General features: G+C 41.8%; 1 protein-coding gene across 1 annotated transcript in view; it reads left to right on the top strand.

Annotated features, from left to right (window-relative positions):
* The window catches only part of PRRC2C (proline rich coiled-coil 2C), a 95,779-nt gene extending 86,753 nt beyond the window's left edge, over positions 1 to 9,026 (top strand). The window contains 7 exon segments of the mRNA XM_045452936.1: positions 762 to 993; positions 1,214 to 1,321; positions 2,358 to 2,576; positions 3,216 to 3,319; positions 3,705 to 3,831; positions 4,739 to 4,975; positions 7,054 to 9,026. Coding sequence (XP_045308892.1) covers positions 762 to 993; positions 1,214 to 1,321; positions 2,358 to 2,576; positions 3,216 to 3,319; positions 3,705 to 3,831; positions 4,739 to 4,975; positions 7,054 to 7,311 — 1,285 coding nt within the window. The 3' untranslated portion in view covers positions 7,312 to 9,026.
* Positions 9,027 to 14,231: the final 5,205 nt, after the last annotated feature.

Here is a 14,231-nt window from a genome sequence, read left to right as displayed (position 1 = left end):
TGGGCTCTGCACTGAGCGCAGAGCCTGCTTGGGATTCTCTTTCCCTGTCTCTCTTGCCCTTCCCCTGCTCATGCACACACATGCTCTCTCAAACATTAAACAATAAAGCGGCTGAGACAGTAGATCTTAAAAGTTCTCGTCAGAAGAAAGAAGTGTTTTTGTAACTATGTGCATGTATGGTGACAGATATTAAATAGACTTGTTGTGGTGATCATTTCATAATCCAAATACTGAATCATAATGTAATACACCTGAAACTAATACAATGTTATATGACCACTATACCGCAGTAAAAATAAACCAAAACTTTGTGGGTAATCCTGAACAGCTACCCTGCTTCATCCCATAGAAGTGTTGAGATCTTTTATAAGAAACATATATATAAGGGGAAGTAGTGAAATATAAATAATAAAAGTCAGCTATTAGTGCTATCAATCTGAAAAGGATGTCCATACCAAAGAGAAAACCAGATCTGGTTATGAGCTTGCTATTGAACACATGACAAGAGAATCATTCTCATTGTTCAAGAGGAGAAAAATCTTACTAGTTTCTCAGGAAGAGCAAGCCTTTTCCTAGAACTTTGTTGTGTACAGGGCTCTAAATCATGACACAAGTGCCTTAGACACAATCTGCATTCTCTCTTTTCTTAATTGTGCTAATGAGAGTGCTTGGTCATTTGGGATATCCATTCTTAAGATCCCCAGATTCTAAAATAGAATTCACTCGCTAACACAAGTCTTTTCTCTTCAATACCTATGTAGGTCTCAGCCAGCCTTTATGCAAAGCAGTCTGTCACAACCATCTGTGGTCCTTTCTGGTACTGCCATCCATAACTTTCCAGCTGTGCAACACCAGGAACTTGCAAAGGCACAATCAGGTCTTGCCTTTCAACAAACCTCAAATACGCAACCTATTCCTATCTTGTATGAACATCAGCTGGGTCAGGCATCAGGACTAGGAGGTTCCCAGCTGATTGATACACATCTTCTCCAGGTAAGATGAACTAGGATCCTACATTGTCATTGTATTCCTATGCAACAGGTTACTTAAAGAAACTGTTTTTTAAGAAAAAATGTTAAAAGACTTAATGGCGGGGGAAAGCTCTTTTTACCTAATACTAAAATTCTTAGAAATTACTTTCAAGTTACACACTTGATGTCTGAATTGGAAATTTTTCAATCTTACTGCTGTTTTCCTACAAAATTTCTCCTAGGCTAGAGCAAATCTTACCCAGGCTTCAAATCTTTATTCTGGACAAGTACAACCGCCTGGTCAGACAAATTTTTATAACACTGCCCAGTCACCAAGTGCTCTCCAGCAGGTAAACTATGGCATGGTAAATTTCCTCAATTTTCTTCATTATTTTATTACTTTTACTGCTTTTGTTGTTGCTTGGCAGTTTTTAAATAGAACCAGGATGGGGGAGATGGTACGATAGTTGTCAGACTTTTCTCTGCGGTTTCCTAGAATTCCATGGGGTCACTGGAAGTAGACCCTGCTCAGTCCCACAACACCCTTTCCTTGGCCACATGGAAGTCAGTTCGGCTGTTTGCCTGTTTGTTTTAAAAGAGTTTCCATGTACTCATTTATTGTAACAAAGGATACCATGAATATAAAAGTTCAAAAACCATTTTCAGGATATACAGTTACATAAAAGCGTGAGAGGTGCTTTAACCATTTATGCTAGAGGCGAAGGAAGGCTCTAAAGAACATCACCCTGGTTAATGTCATACTTAGAACAGTGTGGCAGAGTATGACAGTGTAAATGACAGACATGTACTGTCTCTTAGCAATATCACAAATCTAATCTTTAAAAGTTCGTAGAGGACTGAAGGAGAGAGGCAGACCATTAGTCATTTTCTTACTACTAATTTTGGTGGCTCTTTGGAGGGTAGAAATTCATAAATATATTTATTACCTTATTGACATTCAAATTAAATACCGTTTATATGAAAACTGAAAGGTTATGTTTCTTATTGTCAAAGGTCATTTTGACCAGACCTGAAAACAATATAGAAATGTCTATTTGGGAAGTGGTAATAACACTGCTTTCTTACTTTATACCCCATGATTTTATTGTATTATGTGGTTGTTAGACATGTACCATGGATTAATTCAAAGATCTAATTATTTTGGTTATATCGTCTGTACTACTAATCTGTCTTAATGTTGCACCTTTAATAAAAGAATGGAGGTAGCACTAAGCAAAAGATTATATGTGAGACACATTAACGGATTGACGTAGTCTGTTTAAAATGTTATTCAAAAGTTTATGAAGGGTTGTATATGTAGTTGTAGGGATGTACATACAGTAGGTATAAGTAAATTGCTGCAGTTACTGTTTGCTTATTTTCTAGGTTACGGTACCTTTACCAGCATCTCAGCTTTCGTTGCCTAATTTTGGATCTACGGGGCAGCCTTTAATTGCTCTGCCTCAGACTCTTCAGCCCCCATTACAGCATACCACCCCGCAAGCCCAGGCCCAGAGCCTGAGTCGTCCTGCACAAGTAAGCCAGCCTTTTAGAGGACTAATCCCTGCTGGAACACAGCATAGTATGATCGCAACCACAGGAAAAGTAAGTGAAGAGAAACCGACAGTTTCTTTAAGAATTTAAGGCCATGTGTTTAGATGTATGCATCTGTGTAGTTTATAAAAATAAATAAAATGCATCGGTTTTTACCACCTTCCAGAAAGTCTCAAACCCCAGGATACTTTTTTAACGTTTATTTATTTATTTTGAGAGATCAGGAGAAAGCATGAGCGGGGGAGGTGCAGGGGGAGAGGAAAAAGGAAAGAGAATCCCAAGCAGGCTCTGTGCTGTCAGTGCAGAGCCCAACACGAGGCTCAATCCCACAAACTGAGATCGTGTCCTGAGCTGAGGTCAGATGCTTAACCGACTGAGCCACCCAGGTGCCCCTCAAACCCCAATATACTTTTAAAGATCTATTTACTTTTAATGTGTTTGGCTTCCTCTGGTTTTTGCCTAATAACAATTCACAAATTTTGTGGAATTGGGTTTACACAATCTCTTAAGACTTTCCATCCATAAATTTGGCCTTGATCATTCCATGGTATTTGCAACTTAATTATAGGATTTGTGTACTGAAGGTTTTTGACCGTTCCTGGATTAAGTCTTCGTATATAGAACACTAAACACAGCATTCAGCTTATGGGATTCCAGAAATGCTGAGTTTATCCTATGCTTTTTTTTCAGATGTCTGAAATGGAACTGAAAGCCTTTGGAAGTGGCATTGATATAAAACCAGGCACACCTCCAATCAGCGGTAGAAGCACCACACCAACATCTAGTCCCTTCCGGTAAAATGGGCATTTGGATTTTCAGATACTTAAGCACGATTTGTTTGTTAGATCTTACTTACTATGTCACCAGGTCTGTGGTAAGCACAAGACATTCCGATAGTTGTATCTGAGATGTTAAGCTATTAAATTCTTAAGAATGTGTTTGCTATACTGTATTTTTAAGTTGTTTTTTTTTTTAAATACAGGGCATATCTAGCTAGTTTTCTTTCTTACCTCTGCCCCCTCCAGTGTCTCTCCACTGCCATAATATTTGGTAACTCACCGTGGTAAATTTTCATCAGCTACCACACAGGAAGAATCTACCAAGAGCAACGTCTCTAAAAGTCTGACAGCATTGTTTATTTGGCACTACTGTACTGATCAGTGATGGCTTTTTTCCAAGGGCTACTTCCACAAGTCCGAACAGCCAGTCCGGCAAAATGAACAGCATTGTCTATCAGAAGCAGTTCCAGTCAGCCCCTGCCACTGTGAGAATGACACAACCATTTCCTACACAGTTTGCACCCCAGGTGGGCAGATACGAGTGAGAAATGAGTATTATTTCCTTGCAAATGAGTGCTAATCTGGCTAATTCTTTGATTTCATAATCTTGCCATATTGTAACTAGTTTAGAAACAGAGTTTTTATGAGAGACAGCTTCTTATTTAACAGTAAATTTGTGACCTGTGTTCTCTGCAATTTTTAGCTAGATACAGGTAGTATCCATAGAGTTCTAAAGCAGACAAGAGAAGTAGTCAAAAGATTCCCCACACAGCTCTGATCACTTATTTTAGTCCTGTTTCTTTTATCTTTTTTTGAAGAAGTTGACTTTTCAGAGAAGGGTCCCAGTGCTTAAAGTTTTCTAGGTTTAAAGATTTTTTGTTGTTGTTGTGTTGTTGTTGTTGTTTTTTAAGATAACTATGTGTAGTTGAGGTAAAATTTCCAAAAGATGTTCTAATATATGTGTAAAAACGTTGGCTTCTCTTCCCTTTGCTGATCGTATGGAAAGACTAAAATTGATAGTAACTCTCACAAACTAGCGTTTGTTCCTGAAAAAACACTTTATTTGTTGAATTGGTATCATTTTTACTTATCTTCAGATTATGTTTGGTATAAGTGTGTGCCTTTTCTGCAATTATATCTTTTTAAAAAATATCCTAATTAATAGCTTTTCTATCTCCCCTTCAGAATTTGTAGCTGAATGAAATGCTAGAGTCCACTGAAGTGCCATAGCATGCTTTGCCTAATTTTTCTGTTAGATTCTCCAAGCATGGCCTGTTTGTTCTTGGTCCTGTAATAGAATGGCACAAATCCATACACTTCCTTTCACTGGCAGAATGGGCACAGATTTACTCTGAGATAAGCCAACCTTGGTCTAGTTGGCAGAATTTTTTTTTTTAACAGTTCAATGTTGTATGTTTTGTTTTTTTCACTCAGATTCTCTCTCAGCCTAACCTGGTCCCTCCATTGGTAAGAGCCCCACATACTAACACCTTCCCAGCGCCTGTTCAGAGGCCACCAATGGCACTGGCCAGTCAGATGCCTCCTCCGCTGACCACAGGCCTCATGAGCCATGCTCGTTTGCCACATGTAGCCAGGGGTCCTTGTGGATCACTATCTGGAGTCAGAGGTAATCAGGCCCAGGCTGCGTTGAAGGCTGAACAAGACATGAAGGTTAGTACAGTGTTAACAGCCAACAGAGCAAGAATCTGTCTCTGAACCATGTCTTAAGATGCCTCTGGACCATAACCACATACCCAGGCATTCATTGTCTTAGCAGACTTAACCGAGCTAACTGCTTTTATTCACTCCTGGTTTTTTTTTCCTTTTTTTTTCCTCCCTATTCCCCCCACTTTTTCGTTTTTGTTTTTTTTTTTTAATTTTTTTATTATTATTATTTATTTTATTTTTTTTTTTTTTTTTGCAACTTTAGTTAGCAAACAAGTTGACATTTTAAACTCTGGCAAAATGAATTACTTTAAAAATACATATTTGAGGGAGATCTGAGTTTAGCTGCTACCATTTTTTGGAAGAGCAAAAAAGCGATACAGATTATTATAGGCTTCCCCATTTTCTTTTTTTTTTTCCCCCCCTTTGGTTTTCTTTTTTATCCTTTCCCTCTCCCCAAACTTAAGATATAAATCATGGTTATGTGAAAACTCTGGAGTGGGTAAGAGATTTTTACCTATCTTGATTTTTCTTCCTTCATGAGTCATCCATGTACAGTTTTCTTCTCAAGCTGTTTCCATGCCAGTTTTTTTGCCCGCCACCTGAGTTGGCACGTCCCACAGCAGATGGTGCAGCTGTAGATGAAGGACTGGGAGAAGCACTTTGGGATCCTTCACGATAAAAGGCACTGATAACGTGATGTTTGCTGATGCAGAAGAGTGCCTTTAGGAGTCTGTGTGGGGACAGTTTTTCTAGCGTAAACTGTACCTGTCTGCCTGTACAGCCAGCGGAGTCCATTGATTTCTGTATTTACTTAGACTTGACTTTAGAGGTCTTAGTAATTCTGCCTATTTTGTCACTACGTGTGTGTGTGTGTTTATCATGTCAGACTAGAACAAAGAAACGTTTACTGCTTTCAAATAGGGCAGTGTCCAAAGTAATGCTCTACTCTGAATTAGAAACATGTTCATGATCAGTCGCTTAGAAAATTTGGTTGACTGGCTGGTTTCTTTCTGCGTTAATATCCCTCATTTCTCATCCTGAGTAATCAAATTTAAAGACTACTCTGCGGTGAAACTCTTGTTAAATATTATCTACTTGTATTATTACGGCTGTGTGCCTAGGGATTTCCATCTGTTCATAACTATTAAATATACTTGTATATTTAATACAAGTGTAGAAATCTTTGGAAACTATTTGGCCATGGTTTCCACTTGTGCTTCTGTCTCCTTGGCACTTGATTTTCATATAATGCCCATGTTGGAAATGACAGTAGAGCTTATAACGGGGAGGGGGAGGTAAAAATTTCTTGAATTGCTTTAGATCTTTGGATAGTACAGGTTTCCTATAGAACACGAAAGGCTTTTTTGTTGTATGCAAGAGATACAGAAACTTAAATTTTATTTGTGTACATTACAGTGGTATAATTTACAGAGTGACTGACGTAAGTATATTCTCCGGGGCACGTAGCCATTAAAAGTAGGAGATTATTTTACCAGCTCAGGATGTGGTAGGAGCTATCAGAACTTAGTGATCAAGTGAAGTTGTAGTTACTAATTTCTGACGCTCTTCCCCTGCAGAAGAGAGCTGTGGGAAGAGGACTCAGCCACAAGACATTTGGTCCTAGGTGTTGGTAATGCCACAATATAAGTGCTTCCTTTTCGTTTTATTGTAGACCACATATTGATAACTAGAAGTTTTAAGTGTTACATATATATGTTTTCAAATTTGCAAGCAGCTTCCCTAAACAGAATTTGATATCAATAAGTTTTGTTCCGGAAAAGATACAGAGCAACAGCAATTTCTATCTTCTTATCTTATAAGAGGGCAAACTTTGAAAAGGTGGTGGGAGGTGGTCCTGTTTCCAAATGCTTAAAAAAAAAAAAATATCACATGGAATGATTGCAAAGATAGGGAGAAATCTATCAGTTAAAAGCTGAAAGATCATTGAGGTGCTTTTGGTTTTGGGCCAGACCAGCGAGGGGAAGACTGATTTGTGGTCGGTACGAGAGTGTGAACTGAGACTGATGGATGGGCTTTGGTGGCACTGCAGCATTTTCAGTTGTTGTTTCTTATTTTTTAAGGCAAAGCAGAGAGCAGAGGTTCTTCAGTCCACGCAACGGTTCTTCTCTGAACAACAACAGAGCAAACAGATAGGAGGCAAAGCCCAGAAAGTGGACAGTGATTCCAGTAAACCTCCTGAAACACTGGCCGACCCACCTGGTGTCTGTCAGGAAAAAGTAGAAGAAAAGCCACCCCCTGCACCCACCATAGCCACCAAACCTGTTAGAACTGGACCAATCAAGCCTCAGGCGATCAAAACAGAAGAAACAAAATCTTAAAGGCTGTGGTTTATTGCCGGGCCGGGGCCGGGGGCCAGGGGAGGGGATCGGGGAAAGAGGGAGAACTGAGTCGGATAATGCCAGCAGGCAAAGGGGTAAAATGGTCTGTGACATTATCCTGTCCAGAGCTTGGAGGTACACAGGGGACACAGGAGCAATTTACACTGACACACAGCTGCTGCACCAGTAAAGTGAGGCTTTGCCGGCTCACACCTGCTATGTGATGCACACTCGGTTGACCCCCGTGCATCTTTGGTCAGATTCTATGTACAGATATGCATACGCATCCCGCGAGTGCACAGAATTTAGAACTGCAATCCTTACGGTTAGATGAAACACCAGAAGTAGAGGAGAATAACCCTGCAGAGGAATAGCTAATGCCGAACAGCAGTGATTCCAGCTAATGTGTCAGGTGTGGTCTCTTTGCTCCCTGTGTGCTTTGGGTATGGTTGTAGCATTTGTGGGCTTGGTGGTCAAGAACTGAAGGTAACTGGTGCTGGATAGAGGAGCCTTATTTTTTATTATGGCAGCTTGCTATTTTTGTAACCTTGTGATTGAGTTGAACACAATCAAAGTACAGTAACTGATCTCCCCTTCTTCCTGGATGAGTGAGTAGATGATGAAATGTTGACGTCCACACCCTTGGACGTCCCCAAGAGGGCAGGGTTTGGCTAACCGCTTCTGTTTGAAATGATGCTGTTTTGGTTGTGGCCCGAAGCTTTGAAGTGCTACTTGGCGTCTCCTTTCTTCCACGGAGTTCTTACCGTTCAAACACGACAGATTGGGTAAAATACTAGTTAGATTGAGTCTGGCTTGCCTCCACTCCATCATCTTTGTATGAATCCAATGGGGTTTGTTGGGTTTTGTTGTTTTTTTTTTTTTAACGGTTTTTTAGCTCATGTTCATCAAGAGCAGTGAATACCTAGAACCGTGCCCTTAATGACAGGAAATCCTGTCTGAGAAGGTGCATTTCTTTACCAGAGCTGTGTTGTACCACCCTTTGGGCCCTCTGCTGGAAAAGTAGAATCAAGTCTCAAATAATGCCTTTTTAAATTGTATCCTCTAGTATTCTAGATGTAGGACAGTACTGTATCATACCTCTGTGAATGTAAAATACCTTGTACCTGCTTTATGATACGTAACAGTGACCGTGCTTTCTCAGAGCTGTTTTTAATGACGTTATTCTAGAATGTTTTCTTTCCAGATGATGATTGAGAAGCTAATAAAAAAAAAAAAAAAAATGGTGCCAGGTACCACAACAGTAACAGAACTTTGCTGTTTTCTGGGGGTTTGTTTTTTTACCTGTTTTTTTTCTTTTTTATTAATGGAGCGTGCTGGATGTGTCTATAATCTTGTGCAGATGACCGCAGAACCTGGAAAGGCTGTTGCTGCTATTGATGCATAACATACTGCTATTGGTCTTTTTATATAAATAAATAAATAAATATATATATATATATACATACATATACATATATATATATAAATAATTTGAATTTTTGGAAACCTTAGCTGTGCTGTCAACTTTGGAAAAACTACCCCAGTCGTACCGTGTTGGGTTGGCATTGTACAGAAATTAACAGCCATATTGGTCTAGAAATGTTAAACACAATTTTTTCCATTTGTACAGGGGTAACGCGCTGTATTAAATGTGTAAGGTCTTATCTACATGGGTTTGATTACAGAAACTAATAAAGTATTCTCTAAATAATGAATCTTGGAACTTCTGATCCATTCCCCAAATTTGGAGCAAGAAAGTCTGTCATGTACCAAAAATAGTGATCAAGGGTACATTGCGCTCGAGGAAGAGATTCTCATCCAAAGACTTGATTTGGCTTTTTAAGAACTATAAAGCTTATTCAGTCAAAGTAGATGTTGTCATGGAAGATATTAGCCGTGGCCTCTGTTCCCAGGGTAGCCATACTCCTTTTGAAAACAAGTCTGCCCAGGAGGAGAGAGGTCTTTGTGCCTGGTGTGAAGTGCTGAACGTAGCAAAATAGTTTCACTGTTCTTCTGGGCAGAAATTGAACGACCCAAAATAGATCTCGGTACTTAAAACGTTTGCATTTTCCAAAGTTTTCCTAGCACACTGATAGTCATCGTCACCCACACAAGCGGCCTGTAAGAGATTAGTTTTATCATTTACTCCTTTTGTAACATGAAGTGCTGAGGGATTTTAATTGTCTACAATCCCTTATCCAGAACACATGGCTTCCAGACCCAGCTTTCGGAAAACTAGTAATCCAGTCGCTGATGACCTGTGTGCCGTCTTTACTCGTGGCTACTGTGATTCTTAATCAGTTAGAACACCCAAGTACTGTGAAGCCAAGCTTTCTGTGTAAGGTTTTCTTTCTCAGAGTGTGTTCTGAATTGGTGCGACGGGTAAGGCTAGGATCACAGACTGGTACCAAGAGAGCTGGAGTCACCACTTCACCTGTTTGCCTTCTTACCAGGTCACCTCGATGGCCTTTGTTTTTCATATTCTGACCCTTCAGTTCGATCCTGGTAAATGGTAGAACTTCAGAGTGACTGAACTATGTAGTTTGTACTCTGCATTTGTAAGCAACCAGGTACGTTCTGCTCAGCTGGTTGTGCGAATTTGAAACCACGAACACCTTGGGCCCTTTGCCGGGTAGGATCATACAGTGTTAAAAATGGGAACAAAAGCGTGTCCAGTGAAAGTAAGGTATTTATGTAAATGATCTCCACAGTTTGGCCATACAGTTCTTGTTTCTGGCTCTTCTGACGTGTGACTAGATTACCCAAAAGATGTTACAGTCAGTCATCGGTAGTGGCTTTGGTCACGTAACTCTTTGAACATTCTCTGCCCTTTGAACTGTTCTGGTAAGGAGGAACAGGGCGTTTTTGTCCTTAGTCATAAATTGTGCATTATGATGGAAGAGTAAGTGGGGGAGGCGGGTTGGGGAACGAGAGGAGGGTATAGTTTGAAAAGGCGTTAAATCTACTTATTTTCACAATACAAATTACGGGAAGTGAAGTTCCAGCATACTCTTGGCTGGAAGATGGGATCCGAATCCACATATACCTTGGGTTAAACAAAGCTGAGAGGACTGTCAGGACTGAGTGCGTCGGGTTCGTCCTCTAACAGGGCTTCCCTCTGCCGCCACAGCTTGTTGGCATCTTCAGTATCTCCACATGCCCTTTCCAGTCTCTTCTACCCGTAACCTGCAGCTACAGCGAGCCACAGTTGACCTGTTTGTGGAAAGCATCTTAATTGGATTATATTTTAAGTGATTAAGAAATTTCAGCCATAAAACAATCTGCTTGTGAAATGAACTAGAAAAGAGCTGGACAGCGATGCTTTCCTGTTAAACTGGCCGTCCAGGCATTCACACATTGCCAAAGGGGATCATTTGCTGGTCCCTTTTCCTCCTTTTGTGTGCTGGTCTTCACTCACACCCTCAGGCGTAGGGCCGAGTCTGCTGTTGGCACTCAAAGTAGCGGCTCTGTGGCTCTGTTTCGTTTTCCTGAAGTAATTCAGAAGACAGTGGCAACAGGCTCCAGGCCAAGAGTGCTATTGATTTTCAGCCTTTCTTGGGGCACAGTGGGCTGGCAGGTCGTGTTCCTGCTATGACAGAAATGAAGCTTATTTCTGTGGTGGGGGAGCATGACCTGGTGTCACTTGGATTCTTAAGTAGAAGCCTTCAGATCTGGGGTGCCTGGCTGGCTCAGTCAGTAGAGCATGCGACTCAGTCTCAGGGCTGTGAGTTGAAGCCCCGTGTTGGGTGTAGAGATTACTTTAAAAAAAAAAAAAAAAAAAAAACTCCAGAAAGCTGGACTGATGGGCTAGTCAACATGGGAGATCAGAAATTATGGATACCTTAATTCCTCTACCTTACGTGTGCACTGATTTTCCAAGCAATCTTTTGGTGAAGTCCTATGCCATTTCTTTGAGATGCCTGCTGGAGTCTTTTACACAGGGTAAGTACAGAATTCCTTTGAGTTTTTACAAACACTTTCCCTCAGTTTTCTGGTTTTCCCTACACCTAATTTGACAAGAATTTTTCAGAGTGAAATTGGTAGAATTCAACTAATCTGGACTTAACAGTCTACTAGCTGTGGGCATCGGTCAGTTTGGTATCTAGCGAGTGGTCAGAATGTGCTTAAGACTGGCTAATGTACTCCATCTTCCAATGTAAGATTTTTTTTTTTTTTTAAAGTTTATTTTGAGAGAGAGGGCAATCGGGGGGAGAGGCAGAGAGGGAGAGAAAGAGAATCCCAAGCAGGCTCCACGGTGTCGGCACACAGCCCGACACGGGGCTCGATCTCACAAACAGATCATGACCTGAGCTGAGATCAAGAGCTGGACACTCAACCGACTGCACCACCCACGTGCCCCCGAACTGTTTTTAAAAACACATTTCCCTCAACAGGGGAATAAGGTACCACAGGAGAAGAAAATTTCACCTGAACTAGAGAGTTTAAGCAAAACGTGAGACTGGTAAAATGAGGCAAGGGGTCAAGTATCAACTTCTGTATCAGTCGCTGGGACTGCAGAAGTCCCGTTTCTTACTTCAACGTAGTCTGATGGAGGAGGTAGAGCTACAGGTGGTGGCTTGAGGTCGTTCAGATTTCTGCCACTAATAACCTGACCTGTTTTCTGGATGCCTTAGGCCATCTTCTGCCCATCGAGGCCTTCTCCTTTCTATCTCTCTTTCCATCTATCTATACTGCTTAACTTCCTAAATATGACTAAGATCTTCTAAAGGTACTTAGGCAGTACTTACTTGGCCTCATTTCTCACCATTTCCTGACACATCAGCTAATACGTGAGATTGTAAATTTTGGTCTTAACTGGTTTCTGAGCAAAAGCAGGAGTCGACAGTTTCCTCACCTGAAATGAAAAGGGAGCCCACAAACGCATTGGTGCTCCGTGGGGAATCGGAGCGGGGAGATTCCCTGAAGCAGGCCTGTGCTGCCAGATGCGTGGGCCTCAGGTTGAAGGGCAATAGTACAGAGGAGCTAAACCAGGAGGGACAGCCCTCCTGGTTCCGGCCCTTCCCGATTTCGATTTCAATTCTTTTACCCTGTGTAAAAGACTCCAGCAGGCATCTCAAAGAAATGGCATAGGACTTCACCAAAAGATTGCTTGGAAAATCAGTGCACACGTAAGGTCGAGGAATTAAGGTATCCATAATTTCTGATCTCCCATGTTGACTAGCCCACTTGTTCTGTGGGGAATGATCCCTGGTTTACTGACTTAGGGCTGGAAGTATGCATAGTGTTCACCTGAGGTGGTTTTTAGTATTTGTTTGGCTAAGGGATTCCATGGCTTGTACAGAATATGAGTACTAACGTAAATTAAGGGTAATTGGTGCCAGGGAGGAGCTGCTCTCCAACTCCTCAGTATGAGAAGCTGAAAATACCAAATATAAAGCCATACTCCCCCACGGAAGCTGCTAGTGATACCCACAGTGGGGGGATTGATTGGGTATTGGATTTCTATAACCTGGTCATTGAAAAGGATGTTACAAATTTTCCTCTTAAATGGCTGTTAGCAGATTTTCTATCAGCTTAAAGCCACACAGGGAAAAACGGAGTTACTCATAATAAATGTTACTCGCCCCTTCCCTGCAGCCCAGGATCAGGGCATGGTTCAGGTACTTGAGATTTTTAACCTTCATCCTGAAGGTACTTTGAGACGCAAGCAGGAAGCACAGAATGGTGGAGTAGGCCTCCCACGTGAAGCCATCCCCTTCTCCCGCATGAGTGCTTTTCATTCCAGAAGGATTTGTGTAGCACCGGACATGTAGCAGGCATCACCCTTGCAAGGTCCTGAATCCCAGAGAGGCATGATTCCACCCTCCCAAGGAGCACAGAGGGAAAAAGACGCAGGTGAACTTCTTCCCTGGTGGTGAAGGTTACCCATGGGACAGACCGCGCTCCGACCCTCGGGTGCCCATCCACACCTCTGGTACAAAGTCTCTCCCCAAGTATGTTCTGACCAGAAGTCACAGGGGAAAAGCGGTGACAAAGGGTAATACTCCGGTCTCGCATGTCCGAAACTGGCTTCTTCCCAGGCCTGCCGTGTCTGGAGAGAAATAGCCAAATTTAGAAGTTGCCTGTGCACCAGGCTCTGTTCTAATTGACACGTATCAGCTGACTCCTCCCAACGTCCTCCTGAGGTAGGTGACTTTCCAGTCTCCCTTAGGCGTTAGAAGAATGAGGCACAGGTCACTTGCCCAAAGCTACGCAGTAGTTGTGGGAGTTGGTCCCGGCAGTCTGAGTGCCCAGCACAAGCTCTTGACCGCTGAGCTATGGGCAGCGCTGGACTGGAAGTTACTAAGAAAGATCACAGCTCTCGGTTTTTCCAGCCGTAACACAGAAACGATTCTTCCTCACAGGGTTCTGATGCTTAAATGAAATAAGATACATATAAATAGAATGCCTCGTGTCTGGTAGGTTGCAAAAAAATGAGCAGGTCATTGTCTTGCTAAATCTACATCGCTTAATCTGGTGTCTGCTCTTCAGACTCCAGGAATTCTCTGGAGTTATTTAACTCCATGTTCTGTAAACATGGCAGCAGGTCAGGGTTTCTCTCGCCCATTTCAGATGATACGGAGGGAATCTCGTTCCTCAGAGGTGTCTCACGGCAAGAGAAGCCATGTTGGTGGAGGTAACTTTGAACTCCCTCTCCACGTAAGGTCCCACGTAAGACTGCACCTCAAAAAACGCGGCTCTCTACGAAAAACCGTTGGAAGACCGTTGACATCTTTTCCAACTCAGTGGTTTGAATTCTTCCCATTAGAAGGCGCTGCATAGACCTGAGCTCCACTCTGGATGGTCTCTGCCATTCTAAAACCACATTTCTCCTAGTTCTTGGGTTGTGCAAATGAGTTAAGGACGGCACAGCACCAAATAGGTAACCATGTATTCATTTGTTCAGTTGTTGTGTTGGG

The sequence above is a fragment of the Leopardus geoffroyi genome, chromosome C3, assembly GCF_018350155.1.
Source record: "Leopardus geoffroyi isolate Oge1 chromosome C3, O.geoffroyi_Oge1_pat1.0, whole genome shotgun sequence".
Taxonomy (NCBI): Eukaryota; Metazoa; Chordata; class Mammalia; order Carnivora; family Felidae; genus Leopardus; species Leopardus geoffroyi.
This window is presented reverse-complemented; position numbering and strand designations above follow the sequence as displayed.